Consider the following 26,351-nt stretch of genomic DNA (forward strand, 5'->3'; position numbering starts at 1 on the left):
ATAAATGATAACGTCTCCGTCGGGCAGAAACCTTGTATCTCCATTCAACATTTTATTTCATAAATCAACGCTATTGGTTAGGGCTGCACGATAGGAGGAAAATATCGAATTGTGATTATTTTGACTGATATTGCAATATGATTCACGATATTGGAGGGAATGATCGTTTTTTGTATCATTCTCATATATATATATAAAAAAATTGAAATAATTTTTTTTTTGTGAGGATCTGTACCAAACCAATATTTTCTCTGTAGGAGAGGATTTGTAGCCCGGGACGTCTCTGCAGCACCACAATACTTCATTCAGAACGGTTTGACACATATTTTGCCTTTAACAAATATTGCGCCCCCCTGCAATTTGGATATTGCACCAGTCCATATTGCGATTTCGATAAAATTGCGATTAATTGTGCAGCCCTACTATTGGTCACCCTTTACGTCTGTCGGTGGGTTTTTACAAATATCTATATAACCGTTGAGAGGTAAAATAGATGAATGACATATTTCAATATTAAAATATATCAAATTAGCCTTTTTTCATTTCCTTGGTTTTTACCATAGACTGTATATTATTAATATTAACTGTCTATGGTTTTTACCCAACAGCGACGTTGGTTACGATCCCCAACAGTATATAAAATAGTTAAAATTTGCTCCACCTTTACTAGTTGCATCATTAATGCATCAATAAATATAATGCAGTAATATATATTATTCTGATATGGCCCATTCTGCATAAGGAGTACTTTAACTTTTTGTTCAGTCAATCCACTAAGTGTTTAATTGGCTAATCAGCTCGGCTGTTCTTGTAGGCCGTTATATTGTTGGGTAGTTTAATTTATAATAAAACAGATTTTATAAACTACGTGTGTTTTGTGTGCAAAGATCTTAATTTGTAAAGTACACTGAACAAAATTATAACCGCAACACTTTTGTTTTTGCCCCCATTTTAGAGTGGCCTTTTATTCTGGCCAGCCTAAGGCACACCTGTGCAATAGTCATGCTGTCTAATCAGTAGGGGTGTACAAAAAAGTCGATTCACATTTGTTTCGCGATTCAAGCTTTACCGATTCAAATTCGATTCATAGAATTCCAAAAATCGATTCATATTTTTTTATAAAAAAAAAAAGAAATTTAATTTTTTTTATTGTATGTCTACTGCAATCACATGGGAAAAGTAACCACATGTACATACTGTTAATCTTTTTTTTTTTTAATGGAGAATCGTTTCTGAATCAAAAATTTATTTTGAATCGAATATTGAGCCTAAAATTCAATATCGGATCAAATCGTGACATTTTCTGAATGGTGCACCCCTACTAATCAGCATCTCGATATGCCACACCTGTGAGGTGAAAGGAGAAGTTCTCATTAACGCATATTTAGACAGATCTGTGAACATTTGAGAGATATAAGCCTTTTGCGTACAAATTCTTAGATCTTTGAGTTCAGCTCATGAAAAATGGGGGCAAAAACAAAAGTGTTGCGTTCATAATTTTGTTCAGTGTAACTCGTAACTAAAGCTGTCAGATGAATGTAGTGGCGTACAAAGTACAATTCTCTCCTAAAATGTAGCAGAGTAGAAGTAGAAAGTGGCATGAAAAGAAAAAGACTCGAGTAAAGTACAAGTACCTCAACATTTGTACTTAAGCACAGTATTTGAGTAAATGTACTCAGTTACATTCCACCGCTGTGTTTACTTAAATATAGGATCTGAATACTTCCTCCACCAGTGAACACCGCTCTGTGTTCATCCATAATGCAGAAAGAAGTCATGAGTTGGCAGGTCTTCACCTGGTGGGGGCAAGCTGGTGGAGCTGGCACGTGTAACGTGGTGCGAGAGCGTGTGTGTGTGTGTGTGTGTGTGTGTGTGTGTGTGTGGGCACTGGACCCAGCCAGTAGAGAAGTGGGGTGAATGGACGCTAACCATGCCCGGCCATTATGGCCGTAATCCTTCCTCGCTTTTCTGGAAAAACTGAATAGCACTAGAATCACTGACTCAATTTTTGGATCTCATTTTCATGACAAAGCGATTGTTCCCCCCTTTTTTTTTTTTTTTTGCTTCCACTGTTGCTGTTTATAAACGTGGGGGGGGGGAAGCGGGGATATAAAAAGGGACTGGTGAGAGGCCAGAGCAAACATCGAGACCTCAGGGGGCAAACCAACGCCACTCGCACTTATCATCACCGAGGCGATCCCACACATTACATCCAAGATGGGCAGGGTGAGTTAAGAGAAAATGGGACTGGCATTGACATAGAGTCAGGTAACACTATGGCGTGGAGGTATGAAGTATGAACGTGTGGGTGAGGCTGTATATGTGACCCTCTCTGCAGGGATTATTGGGGTCTGAACCTGTTTTTAATTTGGTTAACAGGTGAGGCAAGTGTGGCTGAGCGGCCTGGCACTACTAGGTGCTGATGCCTTCAGTCAGCTGGAGGTTAAAGCTGCACCGTTTACTAAAAGAATGCTTTCCAAAGTCAGAAAAGCTTTTTGTGAAGTCTGTGTGATGGAACGGTGACAGTCAATTGGAAATACTAGGGCAGCAACTCAGGTTGATTTTTAATAGTCGATTCATCTGTTGATTATTTTGTCGAATAATTGATTAGTTGTTTGGTCTATAAAATGTCAGAAAATGGTAAAAAAAAAATTTTTTTAAAGTCCATCATTGCCCAAGATGACGTCCTCAAATATCTTGTTTCGTCTCAACTCAAAGATATTCAGTTTCCTGTCACAGAGGATTGAAGAAAACTAGAAAATATTCAAATTTAAGAAGCTCTAATCTGTGAAGTTGTACTTATTCTTTCATTAAGAAACAACTCACATATCCAAAAATTCTCCTGTGCAGGTGTGTTGGAAAATATCACTAACTTTGAACAAAAGAAAAAAAATCCCGCAGTCTGTGCAGGTAGTGTGGGATTTTTTCCTTGGTTCCAATAACTCACACCGATTAATCGATTATCAAAATAGTTGGCGATTAAGTTAACCCTGCTGTTGTCCTCGGGTCAAATTTGACCCGTTTTGAAAATTTCAACATCAGAATTTAGGTTGTTTTTTTTCAAGCAAATTGCCCAAAAATAACATAAATGGTTCCATACCACGCTCTTCGCAAGTAAAATTGAGGATCAGATCTCTACTTTCATTGAATTTTGGATGTTTTATTAAATTTGATAGCATTTGAGAAAAAAAAACAAAAAACAAAAAAAAACTGTATCCTGACTAAACTTTGACAGTCTGTGATTTTCCACTTAATCGTAACTATCTGTCGAAATAACTCATAATTCCGGCTTTTTTCAACTAAAATAAATTAGGTAGGCTTTAATTTCATATAAATGAGGTTTATTGACCATGAATTCCTCCCAAAAAGTGTAAAACTAGAGGCAATAAGTTCATGTTAGTGGTGTATCTGGTGGTAGTGAGAACATTTTTTTTGAAAAAAAGACCTAAAAAAAAACAAATTTGAAAAAGGGTCTAAATAAGGGTACATTTTCCCAGGAGAATAACAAGTTGCATGTTCGACGGGCAGACAACCCAAGGGTTAAAGGTGCAGTAGGTAAGACTTCTAAAACTTTCTGTCATATTTGCTGAAACTGACCCTAGTTTGTTCCAGTAGAACTACATGAAGCAGGTCATTTAAAATAAAATCCAGCTCCTCTGGCTCCACCTACAGCCTGTAGTGCGATTTAGCAAAAATCCACCACTCCCTGTTCAGATGCACCAATCAGGGCCAGGGGGGGGTTGTCTAACTGTGTGTCAATCACTGCTCATGCACACGCATTCATTCTCCCTTGTGGGGGGAGGGGCTTAGGAGACCGTTTTGGGCTTTAGCAGAAAGGGGGGAGGGACTGAGAAGTTTTCCATGTTTACATTTTTTTGGCCAAGTCCTGTATCTTCCCAATCCTACCTACGGCACCTTGTTGAAAACTAGTGGATTCATCTTTGCAGCTCTGGGAAACATCCAACCTTTCTGAGGCGAACCGCCCATTGAGAGAAACGCATACGATGTGAAATCTTGATAAAAGCTAAGACGCCCATGTGTTGTGTCGTTTCCCCCCCCCCCCACCAGATTGTCTTCTACGAGGACAAGAACTTCCAGGGCCGCCGCTATGAGTGCGACAGCGACTGCTCGGACTTCCACGCCTACCTGAGCCGCTGCAACTCCATCCGGGTGGAGAGCGGGGCCTGGGTGGTGTACGAACGGCCCAACTACATGGGCTACCAGTACGTCCTGACCAGGGGGGAGTACCCAGAGTACCAGCGCTGGATGGGCCTCAACGACAGACTCAGCTCCTGCAAGATGGTCCACTTTGTAAGTCAGCCATCGCCTGTGATCTGATCTGCTGTACAGTAAAAACCTTACTGACATACTTTTATTTTACTTGAGTATTTTTTCTTTTTTTTTCTTTGTATATTCACTCCACTTTTTTACTCTACCACTGCTGTAGTCTGGATTCGCTCTCGTGTGTTGCCCTTCTTAAAATCTCTCCGCTTCGGGAAACGACAAACTTCGAGCTTGTAAGCTATTCGCTGAAAATGGCAAGTTTTGAAGAAAATGTGGATCGTGCAACAAGGCAGGCCTGCTCGGTTGATTCGGGGAACGATTGTAGAGATTTACAAAGAATATGTTTACGGCATTTCCTCTCTAACTGGGACGTTTTGGGACCGATTGGTGGGATTGCTGTGGACCAAGTACACACGGAGATACACTGGTAAGAGCCAATGAGGTTTAACCATGTATCAGCTCATTTAAATAGCTCACGTTACTGTGTTGTGTCAACAGTTACCTTCATTTAATATTGTACGTGGCGTTTTCTTTTGCGGGTGTGCAAATGTTCCACCAAAACAAGTTCCTCCCCGAGACTATTTAGCAGAGCCACCGTCGCTGCGTCTAGAGCTTAGCGCCACCGCCAAGACCATTGTGATTGGTTTAAAGAAATGCAAACAACCCAGAGCGTTTTTTTCCTATCCCAGAATGCATCTGTGATGTAGCCAGACTTTTAGTCTGCCAATGTGAGACTACTCTTCCACCACTGTTACAACTTGCTTTGCTGATACACACTTTACACTAAATGCTGCTTGAAAATGGATGCATTGGTAATAATAATCCAATATGAATGTGCTGAACATTGCGTGACTCCTAGTAGGATTTGTCCTCAGCTGTGAAGCAGAGGGACTTTGTGAGTTATTTACTCGAGGTTCATGTCAGTCAGAAGTGAGGTGCACTGTCCTGTGGACCTGCGATGAAGGTCCGGGAATTTTGGACGGGGATACATGATAACCTATGTGGGATTGCAGGGACCCAGGTTCCATTCAGCCCAAGATTATTTGTTCTGGGAGATGGGTCAATCCTGAACGGGATGGATAAACACATAAGAAGCTGGGTCCAGACAGTTTGTTGATAGCCAGACAGATTTTTTCTTTTAAGAAGACGGAGGAATGAAGGGGGGCCGTCAATCCAGGAGTGGGCTTGTGAGATGGCTAGGGTGGCGGCGTTTGAAAAAAAATGTCATATCAACGGTTTGCCAGATTGGATGTCTACACTAGAAAAATGGGGAAGGTAGTCAAACTTTCTGGAGGGCTCCTAAGGAGCTTTGTGCTGGGGAGAGACGTCTATGATGGACTTCTGGCGTTGTCATTTATACATATGTTTATTTGGTTTGTGGTGTGTCTATTTTGTTATTATGCTGTTGTATGTACAGTAAGTGCTACTGAAGTAACTGTCATCTTTTCTTAATTTTTGTCTGGATGGGTGGTGATGACAAAGGGTGGGGGGGGCGATGGGGCGAGTTGTATGTTTTTAGGGTTGGGCATCGAGAACCGATTCCTAATCGGAATCAGTTCAAAAATTACAATTCCATCGGAATCGTTTCTGTATTGGAATCGTTTTGGAATCGTTTGGAGGATTTGGTTTCAAATCCGATCATCACATCCCAATTTAACATGCGCAAGTTTTGGTTTCTGTAGTAGCCAGGTGCTTGTTGTGATGCAGCCATGGAGCACAGTAAGCAGCGCTCTAGTGTGGCTTTATTTTACATTGAAAAAGCTGTAAAACTGCAAACCAACATTGAATCAAAATAAAACTTTCCTCTTATTTGTGAAAATAGGCACGTGACCCGTTTCAACTCCACCCCTCAAAGAATCGGAATCGAGAATCAATAAGAACCGGAATCGAAAGGAAGAATCGGAATTGGAATCAGAATCGTTAAAATCCAAACGATGCCCAACCCTATATGTTTTGTATTTTGTTAAAAACATAAAAAATTAAACACACAGTTCATCACAAAAAGGTGCGCTGATAAAAAGCCACAGTGAGTGCAGTGGAGAGTACAAACTAACCGACGGCCACTGATCACAGAGGTCGCGCTACGGTGCTGATGCTACCAGTGACCGCAGGGCTTTGTCGATGAGGACCAACACGTGGCCCCCCTGTTTGTATGATCGGGCTTTTTGGCCCAGCTGACCCACAGCCTGCAGGCAGATTCAGGGACGCCGATTTAATGCAAAAATCTATCTAGTTTGGACGAGCTGCATGTTAACAGTTTTGCACTATTTATAAAGGGCAGCAAAACAGAAGAGATGGTGATGGGTGATGGGAAGCCAGTTACGTAATTGATGTGGTGGATCCCTCACTGTATGAACGTGTTGGATGGCCTTCTCTATCAACACGGAGGAGACTTCAACACCGGCATGGCTTCATATACAAGGCTATTTTAGGTCTCCTTCCATCCTACCTTCTGACCTATATCAGTGTAAATAGTATTGGGACTTAACAAGCTTCTGTTTGTTCCAAAGGTTAGAAATGAGCGGAGGAAAAAGGCCTTTAAGTTTGCTGCTCCCTCTACATGGAACAAGTTACAGAAATCCATGGAACTTAATGAGCTGCTCTCATTGGTCGCTTTTAAGAGGCTGCTGATTGACTTGGAGGCACCCTGCAGAGTAGATGTTTTGCCTGATGTGTTTAGGATTCTGGTTGACCGTTACGGTTGACTTTGAGGGATTTGCGGTTTCAGTTGTGTTATGTTTTTGTGTATCTTGTGTTTGTGTGTACTGTATTGTGTGGTTGTACTGCTGCCTGTCTTGGCCAGGACACTCTTGAAAAACAGATTTTTAATCTCAAGGAGTCTCTTCCTATAAAAATGATGAGCCCAACTATATATGCCAGCGGTTCCCAAACTTGTCCCGCCCCTTTTGTGGATACAAAATATTTTCCAAGGCCCCCCCACCTCCATCCGGACGGGAGAGAGAGAGTGAGCTAGGCCTATGTTTATATATTGGTTAAAGCAGTCAAATCAGGCTCCTTAGGCTACATTTACAATGCTACGTTTTGGTGTGAAAACAAATATCTTTTGCTAGTTTTACACCTCTCATTCCCCCTGCTCTGGTGTTTCCCCCTCTCATTCCCCCTGCTCTGGTGTTTCCCCCTCTCATTCCCCCTGCTCTGGCGTTTCCGAGCCTCTAAAATGGAGACGTTCGAAAACAGTTCTGACCCCGTTTTGGTTTGGAATCCGCGGGTTGTGTTGCAGTCTCAACGGCCGCAAACGGAGACCTTTGGCAACGCCGTCGCCAACATTTCGCCGCCCGATTGGGTCATGGCGTCTCGTTTTTCTGAGACTAAGCTACTACAGTTACCATGACAACTACCAGCAACGGGCGGAGTCTACATGCTGCCTCTTGTTGACCCCAGCTCGCGTATGCCCGTTATACAAGAATGTTGATGAGACATTTTGGTTTGGGCGCGTTAGTTTAAACGGAGATTAGTTCTTCTACTGGAGCTACAAACGCTTGTGTGCACGGAGATCGTTTTTGGCTCAAAACTCTGCTTAAAAACCAAAACGTAGCTGTAAATGCAACCTTAGATGGAACTGTGGTCACCATACGCATTTTCTTCTTGTCTTATTTTTGGTAGTTGTGGTGTTTGGTGTTAGCCTGGTTGACCCCAGACCCTTCTCAGTTGAAAGTGAGAAGGGTCTGGGGAAGGTTCATTCACAGCCCATTTCCAAAGGCGGTGTCACCAACGGATGCCACTCAAAGGCCTCTGGGCGCATTTGGATAGCCCTAAAACCAATCAGAGCGATGAAGGAGATGACGTATGCGGAGCGACGGTTGTGATTGGTGCCTCGATTTGGAAAAATTGGAAATGGGCTTGAATGGGGCCCTTGGCCAGACGGACTTGCAGAGCAAATCTCAAATTTGCCAGAAGTCCGTCATGGTTTTCCCCGGCTAGTTTGGTGTAGCTTCATCACCTGCTTTGCGTTTTACCTGGCAGTCCTTACAAACTCGTCCATGCTTTGGTAGAAGTGCAGCAGAAGCATGCGTTCTTTATTTCTATTTAGAGCGCCACGCCCTCCGTTATAACTACGCCCCACCCAATTTGGGAACCAGTGATTGGGGTTGGGCATCGTTTTGATTTCAACAATTCTGATTCCAACAATTCTGATTCCAATTCTTTCTTTCGATTCAGGGTTCTTATCGATTGTCAATTTAAGATTATTTGAGGGGTGTAGTCGACACAGGTCACGTGCTTATTTTATTTTGATTCGATGGTGATTTACCATTTACCAAAAGTTGCGCGTGTTAAATTCGGTACCAATGTTCGGATTCAAAACGATTCCATTAAAAAATAAATTAAAAAAAATAACTGTTCCATTGAAATCGTGATATTTGAAACGATTCCAAGTCTGAACCGGTTCTCGACGCCCGATCCTACCGCTGATATATGCAGTGCTACAAACATATTTTCCGTTTATTGGATGCAAATCTCATCTCCCTATATATCCCCCCCTTCCCCTTTTCTCTTACGCCACATTCCTTCTCTACTCTCTCCCGACCCAAAACAACTACTCTCCCCCTATCTCCCACTCTAACCCCCTGTCACCTACTCCACCCTTACCAACCCCCTCCCCTCCCCTCCCCCGTCACCTTCCAGACCAGCGGTGCCCTGTACAAGATGCAGCTGTATGAGAAGGCAGACTTCGGTGGCCAGGCCTTCGAGGCCACAGAGGATTGTCCCTCTCTCCTGGAGAAGTTCCGCTGGAGGGAGGTCAACTCCTGTAAGATCTTCGACGGCTGGTGGGTTTTCTACGAGCACCCCAACTACCGCGGACGCCAGTACTTCCTGGAGAAGGGGGAATACCGCAAGCCGGGCGACTGGGGCGCCGTCAGTCCTGCGGTCCAGTCTTTTAGGCGCTTCACTGAATGATTTAACCTCCATCCAAAACGCTAACCAAAAGAAGTCGATATTTGACTTATGATTTTTATTTGACTATTTTGTGATTTTGAACTGTGGTCTCACGAATAAAACAACCTGCCCAGTAAAAGCGGACTGAAGACATTTCTTTGGATTTCCCAAACATGAGTTGTTTAATGTCTTTCGAACCTTTTGTGCCCTTGTATACTTCTAAAGCGTGATTTATGGCTCTGCGGAGGCTCCACGCAGAGCTTTCGCCGTAGCCTACGCAAGTGGCCTAAAGTTTATACCTGTGCGTTGGTGTGTGCGTCGATCTCTAAGAGAATAGCAGTCTCCTCTGTGATTTCTGTTTAGTAAAATCTTTCAAGAGTTGCACGTCAGGCTACGGCGTAGGGTCCGTTTCTCCACGTACCTACGTACGTACCCACTGCGTCGATTTAACGCAGAAGCATAAATCACGCTTTACTTAGACATAACACACGCCAGGGGACAGTTAACAATAAGACGTGTCTGGAGAAGTAAGCTCTATTCAAACTGTTCCAAATAGTTCAAGTTTATCCATTTCGTCCTGTCTGAGATGACTGATGGTTGGAGTTCGGACCGCCACCGTTTTTAAGTCATTGATTTGAGCGGCTTAACCGTTTCATAGAAACACTTTACTTCATCCCAGCGCAGGTCTGAGGTCCACAGTGACAGGCTGAAGGTTGAAGTGAGTCCCAAAAGAGAAACAGTTTCCTCCCCCGCCTATCAGGAGCAGCTCTGGTTCCTCGGAGTCGGTCAGCTCGGAGCAGAACGAGTGGAGCATCAGAGGCCAGGGCACCGACGTCTAGAGATGGCAGAACACAGGGAGAAAAGACTCACTTGCTGCACTACGTTAAATGTAGCCTATTAGGCTTAAGACACATTTAAGTTACTTTCTTTACTTAGTTATTTTTTTAAACAAAAAAAAACAGCGTGCAGCTCTATTATCTGAGCAAATAAAAGTATCGGATCGGGGACTCGGTATTGGCAGATATTCAATATTTAAAAAATTATTAAAAAAGCTGATTGGGACATCCCTGGATACAGTATTAAAGTGTACTCAGTTCTGCCTTTCTGCTGCTGTCAGTATTCTGCTAAAATACAACAAATTGATTGTTGAATTACAACAAATTAAAGGACATTATTTCTATGAACAAATTGAACATTGAACTGAACACAAAAGGCATCAAATGATAGTTGCATTTCAAAGTGCAGTTTTCTACTGATACTCTCTTTCAAGTGAGTTAAAAAAAAACCTGAGTGGAATCTTGCAGTCTTTTGCGATGCGTTTATCACCAAGTTGATGTCGCGATGACAATAAAATGAAAACCAACATACCGCGCAGCCCCAGGTCCAATGTCTGTTAGTCTATATCCTTGACGTTCCGTTTCCGGGATTGCTCTGTTGCCCCCGGATAATCCGCTGGATTTCACTCATTTAGGAGCGATATCCGTTGCCTTGGGCTTCCTTTGTGTTGGCGTTCTAAAGTCCGGTGGATTTCTGAGGACTTAACTACTCCTCAGATCTCTGCAGGGTAAATCCAGACAGCTAGCTAGACTATCTGTCCTATCTGAGTTTTCTGTTGCACGACTAAAACAACTTTTGAACGTACACACGTTCCACCAAAACAAGTTCCTTCCCGAGGCTATTTTGCAGCGGCACCAGTGCTTTTCTCTGGTGCTTAGTGCCGCCAAAGACGATTCTGATTGGTTTAAAGAAATGCCAATAAACCAGAGCACTTTTTCCTCCCATCCCCAAATGCTGTGTGGCGTAGCCAGACCCTCCTACAGCGCGCTTTGGAGGAGGGTCTGGCAAAGCGGGACTAAATGTATGTAAACTGACCGTGTCCAGGCTGAACTCCACACTGCTGCGCGTGGTGAGGTTGATCATGGCGACACCTGGTACACCATCCGAATGCAGCCAAACTCCACCAACCACAAGCAGCTTTTCACCAATCAAATGGGCAGAATGAGAGTACCTGAAACAACGCAAATAAGACGGTGGTTTTCTAACACTGACACTTGACAACATGGTTTTGTTTTCAGGGATTCTGCAGGTTTCACCAAGTCAAATTCATTAAGACCATTATAAATTAAATTTAAGACCTATATCACGACATAAAAAACAGAAACAAAACAACCCGTCAATGTCAGAGTCCAGAAACATGGGTGAACTTCTACTTCCCTATAGCTGAAGAATGAAATCCGTTCCGAAAGAGACTCGCGCAGCCTTGCACTCAGCCGCAATATAAGTTGCATTTTGGTCGAATTTGTAGTCGTAATACAACAAATTTTATGTGGTTTAGCGAAAGAAAGAACAACAATACCACGGAAACAAAAAAACAAACAGTAAAGGGCTGCGGGAGCATTTCAACGAGACAATTGTTACCTGTTTAAAATCCTTCAAGACCTAGAACACAAATGTAAGACTTTTTAAGGCGTAACATTTTTGAAATTTTCAGCCTTTTAAAACTTTTTTAACCCTTGTGTTGACTTACAGTCAAATTGACCAGTTTTCAATTTTCGTTTTATATCAGAAAATATGGGACGTAGAAATAAGCACTGAAAATGTCAAGAAGAAAAATGTAACAATTTAAAACGTTGGAAAAAGCAAAAACAAACTGTGAAAAAAAGGCGCCAAAATTGTCGAAAAAAATGTGTTTTTTTTCCAAGGTTGACGGGAAGACAACACAAGGGTTAAGACCCAGCGGAAACCCTGGTATTGATAAATTGAATGACGTGAAAGCATAGAATCACAGCAGACCTGGGAACAGGAGAGGGCTGCACCTCTATTCTTTCCCAGGAGAAGCCTCTGTCCGTTGGCCTTAACAGGGCTGTGTCCCCCAGTGGTAATCCCCTTCGGTCCAGTCCTCCAAACACCACCACACCTCCCTGATATGAACATGCCGAGTGGGTATGGCGGGCCTCCGGTGCTGAGCCCTCTACCGGGATCTGTAAATAATATACATACACACACACACACTGAGACTCATGCAAGAACATTTTAGTATTCCTCATTCCTAATGGCTGTTTCATGCTTCTTGCGTTCAGCCCGGTCGGTGTGGTGGGAACCGTCCGGGCTTAAAATCTTGGAGCGTCCAAGATTTTTGTGTTGCAATGATTGGCTACAGGAGAGAAGAAGTCTGTTCTTTGAGCCGCTCTAACCGCAAACAGTATAAAACCCCAGACAGTTCGCGGTGACAATGCTACTATAGATCCTGATAAAGTTCCCTTGGCCTTTGGAATTAAAATAGCCCCCCCCCATCATCACATACCCTTCACCATACCCCCAACATCATCACATACCCTTCATGTTGGGGGTATGGTGAAGGGTATGTGATGATGGGGGGGTATGATGAAGGGTATGTGATGATGTGGGGGTATGATGAAGGGTATGTGATGATGTGGGGGTATGGTGAAGGGTATGTGATGATGGGGGGGCTATTTTAATTCCAAAGACCAAGGGAACTTTATCAGGATGCATAGTATCCTGGATCCATGAAATAACTGGCCTTTACAAATAAACATCTGCCTGCCTCTATGGGAATTTAACATAGGGGTGTCTATACTTATGGCCCCTGTATTTTAAGGAAGAACATTTATTTATTTACGATACATTATTCATTCACAAAGAAAATTGGTGTCCTTAAAGGTTGGATTTTTCCTTATTTTTTTTAATTAAGGCATTAAGATCAATTTCCAAAAGATGATTTGTTATTCCTCTTTTTAGTCAACTTTAGCATGGGTGTATTCACTTATGCTTAGCACTGTAACACATGGATAGGGACTGACCTCAGTCCAGTGCTGCTGGTCTGGACACAGGAAGTAGCAGTCACCCAGAGCTGCCTCAGATTCATTCTTTCCACCAAACACAATCAGAAAGTCTTTACCTGCAAAACAAATGAGAGAGCTTTATGGTAGAATAAGTAAGTACAGGGTAACCCTCGGGGTTCTCAAGTTAAATTCAAGACTTTTTAAGACCTTGTTAATACCACCTAGGACGAAATTGAATGCCAACTTTACGGCCAAATAATGGAAAATCATTATGGGATTTTAAGTCCTGGAATAGAAGTATTTACCGAGTAACGTTACCTGAATTTAATAAAACATTTCTGTGAAGTGTGTTTGTAATTCCAATAACATACAATGGATAAACTATTTGTCGCGTTTAGAGCTCCTATGCTATGAAACTAAAAATACAAAATAAAGTAAATTTGAACGTTACCCGCACAAAAATATTTATTTATGACTACGACATTGATTTAATCCTACCAAAGGACAAGAAAAAATGTAAGACCTGTGTAAACGAAATTCAATACTTTTAAGGCCTTATTTTTAGAATATTAAAAAAACAAGACTTACTTTTAAGACCTCACGGGTACCCTGTAAGTACATAAAGAAAGGAATTCCTACTTCATCTCACCTTTGTGACTGACAGCAGTAGCAGTGTGCCTCCATCGTGGCGCTGGTGGTTCCCCCGTACAGACCATCTGCTCCACACAAAGTTTCGCAGTGTCTCGGTCCTCTGAGTCGAGTGCAACAGGGGGGCCGCCGGTGTCCAGGGTTACTCTGAAAAGGCCTCCGATTGGGTTGAGCGGAGATGAGCGGCCCCCGTATACCACCACACCTCCTCCAGGAAGAGAGGTAGCGCTGTGGTAGAGGCGAACCCCTGGCAGAAGGCAAAACACAGCAACCGACCGTTCACACTGGAGGCTCAATCGGTCACACTTTACTTGCAAGTTTGATAATACGACTAGAGGAAAAATTTGTAACGATCACTGTGGTGGAACTTCCAGAAACACCAAGTTGTGGTATGATGAGACAAAGGGAACGCTCGGACAACATCAGGTCATTCGTAGGTCACAGGTCAGGGGACGAGAAGATTCGGCCGGTCTCTAATAACCAAACCGGTTCATGTGTAAATACGTATGTCTCTACAGATTCAAGGAATGTAGACAGCTGCATGATAAGGGACTGTTTTTGTTTGTCTGTCTTCTTTTGGAAGTCGTCGGGCCTGCCCAGAGAGAGAGAGGCTGAACTAGGCTTCAGCATCTGATACTTCCCAGAGAGAGAGAGAGAGAGAGAGAGAGAGAGAGAGAGAAGGAGAGAGAGGGAGAGAGAGAGAGAGAGAGAGAGAGAGAGAGAGAGAGAGAGAGAGAGAGAGAGAGAGAGGCTGAACTAGGCTTTAATATCTGATACTTCCCAGAGAGAGAGAGAGAGAGAGAGGCTGAACTAGGCTTTAGTATATGTTCCTTCTCAGAGAGAAAGATAGGCTTAACTATGCTTTAGTATCTGTGTTTACGGCACCTGCTATATATATATATATATATATATATATATATATATATATATATATATATATATATATATATATATATATATATACAGTGCCTATGAAATTAGTCGCCCCTTGAACTTTTTCGACCTTTTGCCACATTTCAGGCCTCAAACATAGAGATATAAAACTGTAATTTTTTGTGAAGAATCAACAACAAGTGGGACACAATCATGAAGTGGAACGAAATTTATTGGATATTTCAAACCTTTTAAACAAATAAAAACTGAAATATTGGGGTGCAAAATTATTCAGCCCCCTTAAGTTAATACTTTGTAGCGCCACCTTTTGCTGCGATTACAGCTGTAAGTCGCTTGGGGTATGTCTATCAGTTTTGCACATCGAGAGCTGACATTTTTGCCCATTCCTCCTTGCAAAACAGCTCGAGCTCAGTGAGGTTGGATGGAGAGCGTTTGTGAACAGCAGTTTTCAGTTCTTTCCACAGATTCTCGATTGGATTCAGGTCTGGACTTTGACTTGGCCATTCTAACACCTGGATATGTTTATTTGTGAACCATTCCATTGTAGATTTTTGCTTTATGTTTTGGATCATTGTCTTGTTGGAAGACAAATCCGCCGTCCCGTGTCGCAGTTTTTTTTGCAGACTCCATCAGGTTTTCTTCCAGAATGGTCCTGTATTTGGCTCCATCCATCTTCCCATCAATTTTAACCATCTTCCCTGTCCCTGCTGAAGAAAAGCAGGCCCAAACCATGATGCTGCCACCACCATGTTTGACAGTGGGGATGGTGTGTTCAGGGTGATGAGCTGTGTTGCTTTTACGCCAAACATAACGTTTTGCATTGTTGCCAAAAAGTTCGATTTTGGTTTCATCTGACCACAGCACCTTCTTCCACATGTTTGGTGTGTCTCCCAGGTGGCTTTTGGCAAACTTTAAACGACTTTTTATGGATATCTTTAAGAAATGGCTTTCTTCTTGCCACTCTTCCATAAAGGCCAGATTTGTGCAGTATACGACTGATTGTTGTCCTATGGACAGAGTCTCCCACCTCAGCTGTAGATCTCTGCAGTTCATCCAGAGTGATCATGGGCCTCTTGGCTGCATCTCTGATCAGTCTTCTCATTGTATGAGCTGAAAGTTTAGAGGGACACGGCGGGTCTCTGAGATTTGTAGTGGTCTGATACTCCTTCCATTTCAATATTATCGCTTGCACAGTGCTCCTTGGGATGTTTAAAGCTTGGGAAATCTTTTTGTATCCAAATCCGGCTTTAAACTTCTCCACAACAGTATCTCGGACCTGCCTGGTGTGTTCCTTGTTCTTCATGATGCTCTCTGCGCTTTACACGGACCTCTGAGACTATCATACCCCCACATCATCACATACCCTTCATCATACCCCCACATCATCACATACCCTTCACCATACCCCCACATCATCACATACACTTCACCATACCCCCACATCATCACATACCCTTCACCATACCCCTACATCATCACATACCCTTCACCATACCCCTACATCATCACATACCCTTCACCATACCCCCACATCATCACATATCCTTCACCATACCCCCACATCATCACATACCCTTCACCATACCCCTACATCATCACATACCCTTCACCATACCCCCAACATCATCACATACCCTTCACAATACCCCCACATCATCACATACCCTTCACCATACCCCCACATCATCACATACCCTTCACCATACCCCCACATCATCACATACCCTTCACAATACCCCCACATCATCACATACCCTTCACCATACCCCCACATCATCACATACCCTTCACCATACCCCCACATCATCACATACCCTTCACCATACCCCCACATCATTGACTTGATTACACACAGCTGGATTCTATTTATCATCATTAGTCATTTAGGTCAACATTGGATCATTCAGAGATCCTCACTGAACTTCTGGAGAGAGTTTGCTGCACTGAAAGTAAAGGGGCTGAATAATTTTGCACGCCCACTTTTTCAGTTTTTTATTTGTTAAAAAAGTTTGAAATAGCCAATGAATTTCGTTCCACTTCATAATTGGGACCCACTTGTTGTTGATTCTTCACAAAAAAAATTACAGTTTTATATCTTTATGTTTGAGGCCTGAAATGTGGCACAAAGGTTACGAACGTAATTTCGCAAGGCACTGTATATAGCATATATATATATATATATATATATATATATATATATATATCTTTGTTTACCTTAAAGGTTCAGCTAAACCTAACACCTCCAGCATGAGTTTAAATCCACCTTCAGGAGGACAGGGACTTCAGAGAGTAGGGACGGCACTGCACAGTAACACATGGTGGTTAACTGTACCGCCTGCTAAACTGTCTCCTCTATCGAGTGTTCATTAAATGCTCCTGTGTAAGTCATCAAGGTCTCCCCAGCGTTCTTTAAGTATGTGAAATGAGTTGTGCTGCTCCTGAGTTTTTTTCGCCTCGGTCATTGTGCGTTCCATTTACCTCAGAAGTCGGAAGCTGGAGCAGGGGATAGACGCCATACCAGAGTTGACCGCATTCCATTAAAACGAGTCAGGTGTCACTGTGGGGTTTGCTCTATTCAGGTTAGCCATCGTTAGCAATACCAGTTGATACCAACGCATTACGCGTGCATACAAACAGATAGAAGCTGGACAGTACCGTGTTTAAGATTTAATTAGACACAAATAAGACATAAGTGCTAATGAGCTGTAGGTTACTATAGCTTTCACTGCTGTTGACGCACGGAGCAGCCACGTGAGATTTTGAGGTTGGCTTGCTCAGGGTACGGTGAGCTTCTCCCACTTCCTAAAGCCGCTTTCTGAGGGATTTTTGAAGTTCCTAGAACCCTTTTCTTTTTTTCCTCCTGTTCCGACTGGACCAATTTGGGGATTATTAAATCCCTCTGGCCACAGTTCCTGTAACTCTTTCAGCTCCTACTTCAGGACAGGGTCTTTTCCCTTTTCCGCATAGTGGTGGTTAGATGGCTGTGTTATAATAACAAAAGGTCAGTTCCTATGGCCACGCAAAACCTGTTTTGGGGGAAGAGTAGTTAGTAGAACTGTTTAGAAGTGGACTGTTCCTGTAACTACGTTCCAGTAACTACACGGTCGGAAAGATGCTTAAGTCGGAAATCCGACTTCAGGGGGGCGTGTTTCCAACTTCGAACTCGGAAATATTGACTTCCGAGTACAAATGGAACGCACGATCAGTGCTGCTAGGACTGAGAGATACATTTAAAAGGCAGGAGTCCTGCATGAATGTAAAAGTTCTGATTCAAACTGAAACTAACCTTTTATAGATTAACTAAGCCTTTAATTGTTTGCAAATTCTCTCTAAATGTAGTAAGACTACTACACTAAGACTACTACTCAGGTTTTAGATTGTGGGTTATTTATAATGTAATAGTTACTGAGTGCGACTGTTAGTTTGATCCCTTGTTTATGGGAAATGTACGTGTGTGTGTGTGTGTGTGTGTGTGTGTGTGTGTGTGTGTGTGTGTGTGTGTGTGTTTGCAGGTGTACACATACATGTGTATGTATGTGGGCGTGGATAAGTGTATTACATATTGATGTGATTTTACATATATTCTTGTAATGAATGTCTGTGATGTAATGGGTATGTATTGTGTGTCTAGTGTGGACCCCAGGAAGAGTAGCTATGGCGTCAGCTAATGGGGACCCTTTAAATAAACAATACTGACAAAAAAACTAAAAGAAATCTGAAGCAGCAAGTCCTCTTACCCAAATCTACTGATGGTTCTACACTGACAGATCTCCAGCCTTTCTGGCCCCAGAGGAGGGTCCTAGTCGCTGGCCCCCTGCCTCCTCTGCTAGAGCCTCCTGTCAGCAGGACCTGCCCCGGGCTCACCGACGTGGAAGCCATCCCCAGACCCTCCATACTAACGGGTACGGTCTGCACGCTCAGGGCTGTGGGGCTCCAAGACGGGCAAATGGATGGCACTGAAGATACCGGGGCGAAAGAAACTTTTGTTAGTTGAAAAGTAAGGCAGCTTTATTTGTATAGCACATTTCAGCAACAGGCCAATTCACAGTGCTTTACATAAAACATTAAAGAGCAGTTAAAAACGATAAAAAAAATTAAAAACTACGAGAATACAATTTACAGTGCAGTATAAGAAATTAACAATTATTTAAAGAAAGGCAATATCAAAAAGAAAGGTCTTCAGCCTTGATTTAAAAGAACTGAGAGTTGCGGCGGACCTGCAGCTTTCTGGGAGCTCGTTCCAGATATGTGGAGCATAAAAACTGAACGCTGCTTCCCCCTGTTTAGTTCGGACTCTGGGGACAGCGAGCAGACCTTGTCCCAGACGACCTGAGAGGTCTGGGGGGTTCATAGCGTAGCAGCACATCAGAAATGTATTTTGGCCCTAAACCGTTTAGTGATTTATAAACCAGCAAAAGGATTTTGAAATCAATTCTTTGAGGGACAGGAAGCCAGTGCAAAGACTTCAGAACTGGAGTGATGTGATCCACTTAGTGAGGACTCCAGCAGCAGTGTTCTGAATCAGCTGCAGCTGTCTGATTGATTTTTTTTAGGGAGACCTGTAAAGACACTGTTACAGTAGTGCAGTAAGGGGCAGTGGTTTTCTATGAGGGGGAAATAAAGTGATAGCTACCTGGAGCTTGTGACAGTAAAGCCTGTGTCATCAAAGCGCCTCGAGATGCAGTAAGGATGAAGTAGTGGGAACATTTCTGGTGCCACTCCTGAGGGTTGACAAGATATACAGATATACAGCACAACACATCATTTATTATCGCCATGGCGATATCAACTGGCGCAATAGACACATTGCAAAAGGCTGCGACATATCGCGAAAGATAGATAGTATCAGTAGAAAACTGCACTTTAACATGTACCGGTCATTCTTTTTAAGTGATGCCTTTTATATTCAATTCAATGTTCAATTTGTTCAATAAAAGATGGAAATGATTTACGGTCCTTTGTTTTAAATTCACCAAGCAATTTGTTGTCTTTTAGCAGAATACTGAAAGCAGCAGAAGGGCAGAACTGAGTACACTTTAATATCCGTTTTATTTAGCTCAAGTAATCGCTATCGTATTATATCGTTATCGCGATATAATACAATGTTTGTTGCATATGGCATATTTCACATTCTCATATCTCTCATTCTCATATTGTGTAGCCCTGATATACAGTAATCCTGTTGAATATTATTATTACTGGTAGGTATGGTTTTATACAGCGGAGAGACAAGTTCACAAAATAGGAAGATGCAAACCCATTTCAACAGCTGACCTCATATTCATCGAAAGGCTCCAGGCTCTCCACTCTGCCTCTCTCCTCCTCAGGGACCAGCCTGAAGTAGAAGTCATTCATATCCAGACACACACACTGCTCCCAGCCCTGGAGACAAAAACACCACGACACTGTCTGATTAAACATTATCGCGTACTTTCTGGAAAAAAAAAACAAACAGAGAAAAGAAAGAGAAATCAGCAACAATATGATGTAGTAATAATGAGATGCAGTAATAATAAGTATATAGACCGAATCACCACGACGTCGCGCTAACACAACAATCACAATGCCCGTTGATTTAAAATGCGGAGATATGTAAAATCAGCAAACTTGTTTATTTCTGTTGTCATTTTTAGCCGTTAACTGTAACCAATGTACCCCCAAGGTTTCCACAAGTTAAATTTAAGACTTTCTAATACCTTTTTAATACCATTTAGAATGAAATGTAATACCACCTTCATAAACATACTGGCAAAAGTATATAATGGAATATCAGAAAGCATTTTAGGCTATGAAAATAATTGTTTACCAAGTACTTGAACGTAATACAACATTTAATTGTAGTACAGAAATTTGCAAAAAGAAAGTGCTCATATTACGCTTTTTGGCTTTTTCCCTTTCCTTTATTGTGTTATATATCTTATTTGTGCACGTTATAGGTTTACAAAGTGAAAAAGCCCAAAGTCCCCCCCAAAGGGACTTACCATCTCCAACAGAAAACACTGTTCACCAACTGCTCCAAACAGCTCTGTTGTAGTCCAGCCTTTACTTCAGAGACAAACGTTGTAACACACGTTATAATGCTCGCCTAGCTGCTAGCGTGGCACGCCCTCATACTCTGCTTCTGACTGGCTAGTAGTCCTTACCTAGGTACTGTCAGGACACGCCCTCATACTCTGCTTCTGACTGGCTAGTAGTCCTTACCTAGGTACTGTCAGGGCATGCCCTCATACTCTGCTTCTGACTGGCTAGTAGTCCTTACCTAGCTACTGTCAGGGCATGCCCTCATACTCTGCTTCTGACTGGCTAGTAGTCCTTACCTAGGTACTGTCAGGGCATGCCCTCATACTCTGCTTCTGACTGGCTAGTAGTCCTTACCTAGGTACTGTCAGGGCATGCCCTCATACTCTGCTTCTGACTGGCTAGTAGTCCTTACCTAGGTACTGTCAGGGCTCGCCCTCATACTCTGCTTCTGACTGGCTAGTAGTCCTTACCTAGCTACTGAGCATGTGCGACTCCCAACAAAGATGGAACAGAAGTGCGATGTCTCACTCTGTAGCTAAAACAGAGAGCTCAACACACAGGGTGAAGAGAGGAGCTGCCACAATGTACAATACAACTAAAATATGGTGTTTTTGAAAATGAAACCATGTAAACCTATTCTGGTACAACCTCTAAATACAATTATGAACCTGAAAATGAGCATAAAATGAGCACTTTAAGACTTTTAAGGCGTTATTTTTCGAATATTATATTTAAGACATTTTTAAGACCTTTATGACCCCGCGAGTACCCTGTGTAACGTTTAAAGATATACAGTTAAACACGGAGGTCCAGCCTATCTGTCGTCTCTGCTGGGCTTATTTTCTGTGCTGTGTTGCTGTGCTAGCGTCTTTGATAAACCAAATCTAGCGCTACGAACATCTCACCGCTGGTCGGACTGACTGCTAGTTTGGGTGGTGTCATTTTCTTTAGTCTGGGGCTCGACGGGCAAACGTCAGTGTAAGTGTGGAGATATGAAAGCATCAAACATGCATTTTAGATGTAGGAGGTGAGAGTTGATCCAGTGGTTCCTCGTCCCTCGTTTGATCAGCGCCGTTAAATCGTACGTACGGGACGCAGGAGTTTTCTACCAGGAAGTTATTGTAAAGCCAACATTGTGATTATATAGATATATTGTGTCTAAAGACTGGCCTTGTCCAGGAACCGGTGCCTCTGTGCAGCAGTGTCCGGGTATTGGAGAAGGGCGTGTAGAGTCGAATTTAGTTTCAGGAAATGATCTTGCATGATCCGACCGAAGGGATCAAGTGGATGTATCTGCTCGTACATAACGAAGAGGGACTGTGGCAGGAGCTTCGCTGTCCAACTAATGACAGCATCCGACCTGGAAGACACGCAAGATGTAACAAAAAAAAACATTAGAGCCGTACGATCATAGCTAACATTAAACTGTAAGAACAAAGCACATGATTTTAAAGTCCTAGCTTGTGTATTATGCATACGCAAAAGGGGTGCTATGGTGCCCTAAATATTTTTTATTTTCAAAACATTTCATGTCATTTTTCAACAGACTTACTTTACATGACAGTAACACAGTGACACTAGGTTTCACACAAATTAACATACATGTAAAGCCACATAACAAAAGGTGAGAGAAAAAAGAAAAGAATAGGGAGGGAGGGAGGGGGGTGGGGGGAACTTTGCTTACAGCTTGGGTACAATCGTTTGCTCAAAATAAGAGAGGAAGGCCTCCCAGATTGTAAATCATTTTTGCACAGAGCCCCTTGTAGAGTATCTAAGTTGTTCAAGCTTGAGATGTGCCACAACACTTTCTATCCACTTAGAGAGTGATGGCGGCTTGACCGATTTCCAGTGGGTCAACTCCGGCCGCTGGTCCCCTAAATAGACCAAATGGCCGTACTTACCACTTTGTTTCCATGTAGGTAAGCACCACTTCAGAGAGAATTAGGGTGGGGGCAGCCCAGTCCAGCCCCGCTGCACTCAGAGCCTCTTCCACCTGGGACTCCTCTCTAACATCCACCCCTAGCAGACGGTACCGACCGCTGGACACACATTCAGGCCCTGGAGACACACAGGCAGGCGTACGCTTCTGAAATCTAACAGAACTTCTACGACACGTGACAAACGCAATCTTCTTTGAATCTCAGTGAAACGGGAATGACAAACCTGTACAAGAAGTCACGGGGGGGTCCAACATCCCCCTCAGCGTGTTATCAGAATTGATCAGGGCAGCCTTGCGGCGAGTGACGTCAGGAAAGTCGACCTCAAACACAACGGCCCTGTCCAGCGCTTCATCTGCGCGGAGGCGAAAATACGCAGAGTCGAACCCTGCGCCCAAAGACAGAATCTACTAAGAAAAAGGGGGAAGATGATGACAGAGGGTGTGAGAGGGGAAAAAGGGGAACATATGCAACCTTTTCCCACTTTCTACACAAATTAGTCTGCTAACTTGCCTGTCTCTTTGGGCAGTTGTCAGTAACGTGAAGGAACCTCCTCACACAGTGGTCCACGGCTCTCCAGCGCACATAGTAGCCCCTTAAAACATGCAAATAATAAGACTTTCATTTGGACAAAACATATTGTTATCATCATATACCAAGCCTGGGTAATGCCAATAATTTCCTGAATCTTTACTTATACATTCATGGCAAAAAGGCATATATTAAAAGATCGATTTCTGAATTTTATGAATCAATATCAGATCACTCAAAGATTTTAACCTTCCATAAACAACTGTATACAATTTAAGGACATACTATTGCGCTCTAAGAAATCGTGATAGATATGTTTCACTATTTGCTGATATTTTATAATGGGACTGCAGATGTAAATTAGCCTAAGGCTAACTCTGGTGCAATGAATCAAATGGTTACAGTTATGTTTAAATTGCACATTGTCCCTTACAAATTGAAATTAAAATTGAAACAAATCAGTAGATTAATCCATAATAAAAATCCTGATTTCGTTGCTGTTTAGTCTATCATTATTTTTTACTTTTTAGTAAATTGGAGTATATGTTAGTTAGTAGGGGTGCTCGAGTATGGAAAAAAAAAATCATAATCCCGATTATTTGGGTCACGATTGACATCACGCTTATTGACTTTTGTAAAGATGTTGCATTTATTGAAATTAAAAAACAGTGAAACAGTTAAACAAATCGACAGTTAAAAACACCTTGAACTGTGAAATGTCCCTTTATACTTTTCCCACAAACTGTTTTTTATTTGTTTTTCATTCGGAGCAAAAAGATAAAATAAGTGTTTGCTTGCAAAATGTAATGTGCAAAATAATCATTTTTCTCGATTACATTGTTTTTGTGATCGTTACGAGCCAAAATCGAAATTGCGATTCAAATTGGATTAATTGCACAGCCCTATGTGTAAGTATTTTGGAACATTACTAGGTCATTTCAGTCCTGCCCTGTGTATTATCCCATGGTTCAAGATGTGATGTTTAACACACATTCACCCTCTATAGCTGTGCTTATTGTAATGCTATGACTCCTGTACGTGGTGTTTCTTTGTCACTGGATAAATGATGTCCATCTATTAAACCACCACTGTCAACCAAGGCCAACGCCTGTGCGTGTATTTTGTGTTTACAATAAAATTATTGAGTATGACAAGATTTAGATCCCTGCTAGTCTTTATCGAAGATGTTTCATTTCCGGGATGGAAGTTCCGCCAGATGTCCCTCATTTCAGCCGGATGTGCGTCCCCTTCCTCTTTCTTTGTGTTGGCGTTCTAACCTCCGGTGGATTTGTGAGGACTATGGTTAACTGCTCCTCAGATCTCTGCAGGGTAAATCCAGACAGCTAGCTAGACTATCTGTCCAAAATGAGTGTGGTTGCACGACTAAAACAACTTTTGAATGTACTCATGTTCCACCAAAACAAGTTCCTTCAAGAGGCTATTTTGCACAGGGACTGTGGCTCCGTTCAGCGCTTAGCGCCGCCCGAGACGATTGTGATTGGTCTAAAGAAATGACAATAAACCAGAGCACGTTTTTCCTCCCATCCCGGAATGCTGTGTGGACTAGCCAGACCCTCCTCTGCAGCGCTCTGGAGGAAGGTCTGGCAATGCGAGACTAGATCCCTGCTGACCTGTTGATGAGCGGGGCTCTTCTGGCCGCTTTGCACACAAAGTGTTGGAGGAAGACATCCTGGAAGTAGCCCTGCGCTGCAGCAGACACCTTGCTCACCACACTGCTGTCGTTGGTCCCCTGTACCTGGGTCAAGCAACAACAAAAACACAGAGCCATCATAACTGTGAATGCCTCAGCCTGGGACCAGCTTTTAAGCCAAGGACCCCTTAACTGAGAGAGATGGATCAGGGACCCCATACTACATATATTGTATAAAATTAAGTTGCATATTGAACTGGGCCTACAATAACGTGTGGGTGTCCAAAATCCTTTATACGTAGCTTTTTAGTGCATAGCATACTAAGCTATTAAAATAGGCCAGTAAGCCTATCATCTATGTTGTTTAATAGGCTGATTTATATTTGCTAATAATATATTGGATTCATGTTAAGACTTTTTTTTTTTTTTTTACTTTCAAAAAAATTAACAATAATTTGGCGGCCCCCCCTGCAGTAACTCTGAGGACCCCCCTCAGGGTCCCGGACCCCCTGTTGAAATTTCTCTGCTTTCAAATATTAAAAGTATGTATGTTTGGCTCACTTTACTTATCCGTATCAAAATCATATCATCATATCAAGTATCAAAAGTGGAAGCACTTCATGCACAAACATTGTCCTGTGAGTGTTACACTTTCATACATTAAGTTATTGGATCACTGATGTATCATAATCAGGGTTATTGCCTAGTAATTTTTCACATAGAAGGAATCTGCCTTGATGTTTTCATGCATTACAAAAAATTAAAAGTACTGCAAGTCAAAAAGCATAAATAAAAATTGACAATAGTTTGTAAATAAAAATATTATTAAAAACATGAACAATATAAAAAAATATTAGGAATGAAAGAGCTGCACATTTGTGCAGAGAAGCGTACGTTCAATATGTTTGCTGTCACACCGGTTATACAAGTACAAAGGTGGGAAATGCCTAAAAGTAACAGTAAATGTTGTAGTAGGCTGAGACCAACCACATTTTATTCACTGTTAGGTAATTACATCTATAATGCTACATATCTTATAAGGTCATCATGTTTTGTATGTGAAATCTTCATTTGTGAAATAATTAAAGCTGTCAATTAAATGTAATGTTAGAGGAGTAAAAAGTACAATATTCCACTCAATTAAAATAAGTAAAGAACATGTACCTGAAGCTCTAACTATACTTTCCATATCAGGTTGCTAGTTGTAGTGAATGACTAACTTACCGCGGTGTCCCTCCCCTGCTTCTTTCTGTTTGTCGTTGGCATAATGTCAGTGAGCACTTCGAAGGTAAACTCAGGCACACGCTGTACAGTGCACAAAATAAATATGAAAGTTTTCAGTATTGAGAGGAGTCCGCAGAATCAAAAATAATTCAAACATCCTTCGTGTGGTAAAGACTTCCGAGTGACTCCCTGTTTGTGTTCTAGCGCACCCATGCGGCCTGGAGGCCACTCGTAAAACTCGGTTAGTGAATGCCGTTCAAAAGTCCATTCAGATTATTTACACATTAAGGGTAATATTTGTAAATGCGCTGGTAATATGCTTGGTTGGACCTTGATTTTTACAATTGTTGTTGTTGTAAATGGAAATCTTTGTCTTCGGCTAAAAACAAAAGGGTTATAAAGGTCCACATTAGTAAATGTAGTCGAAACTGAAGATTGTAAAAATGTGAAGTCACCGAGGTT

The 26,351-nt window shown here is 42.2% G+C and overlaps 2 protein-coding genes across 2 annotated transcripts; one reads left to right on the top strand and one right to left on the bottom strand.

Moving 5' to 3' along the window:
- The first annotated feature begins 2,098 nt into the window (after nucleotides 1–2,098).
- On the top strand, nucleotides 2,099–9,319 carry crygs2 (crystallin, gamma S2). The gene is made up of 3 exons (XM_039817179.1): nucleotides 2,099–2,226; nucleotides 4,069–4,311; nucleotides 8,929–9,319. The coding sequence occupies exons 1-3, from the start codon at nucleotides 2,218–2,220 to the stop codon at nucleotides 9,199–9,201; spliced, it is 525 nt and encodes a 174-aa protein (XP_039673113.1). The 5' UTR covers nucleotides 2,099–2,217; the 3' UTR covers nucleotides 9,202–9,319.
- On the bottom strand, nucleotides 9,236–26,326 carry lcmt2 (leucine carboxyl methyltransferase 2). The gene is made up of 14 exons (XM_039817176.1): nucleotides 25,890–26,326; nucleotides 24,646–24,770; nucleotides 22,997–23,078; nucleotides 22,710–22,890; nucleotides 22,448–22,604; nucleotides 21,717–21,906; nucleotides 19,800–19,907; nucleotides 19,159–19,246; nucleotides 18,263–18,481; nucleotides 13,633–13,878; nucleotides 13,002–13,099; nucleotides 11,974–12,161; nucleotides 11,053–11,188; nucleotides 9,236–10,015 (listed from the first exon to the last, which is right to left on the bottom strand). The coding sequence occupies exons 1-14, from the start codon at nucleotides 25,929–25,931 to the stop codon at nucleotides 9,851–9,853; spliced, it is 2,025 nt and encodes a 674-aa protein (XP_039673110.1). The 5' UTR covers nucleotides 25,932–26,326; the 3' UTR covers nucleotides 9,236–9,850.
- Nucleotides 26,327–26,351: the final 25 nt, after the last annotated feature.

The sequence above is a fragment of the Perca fluviatilis genome, chromosome 12 (genome assembly GCF_010015445.1).
Source record: "Perca fluviatilis chromosome 12, GENO_Pfluv_1.0, whole genome shotgun sequence".
NCBI lineage: Eukaryota > Metazoa > Chordata > Actinopteri > Perciformes > Percidae > Perca > Perca fluviatilis.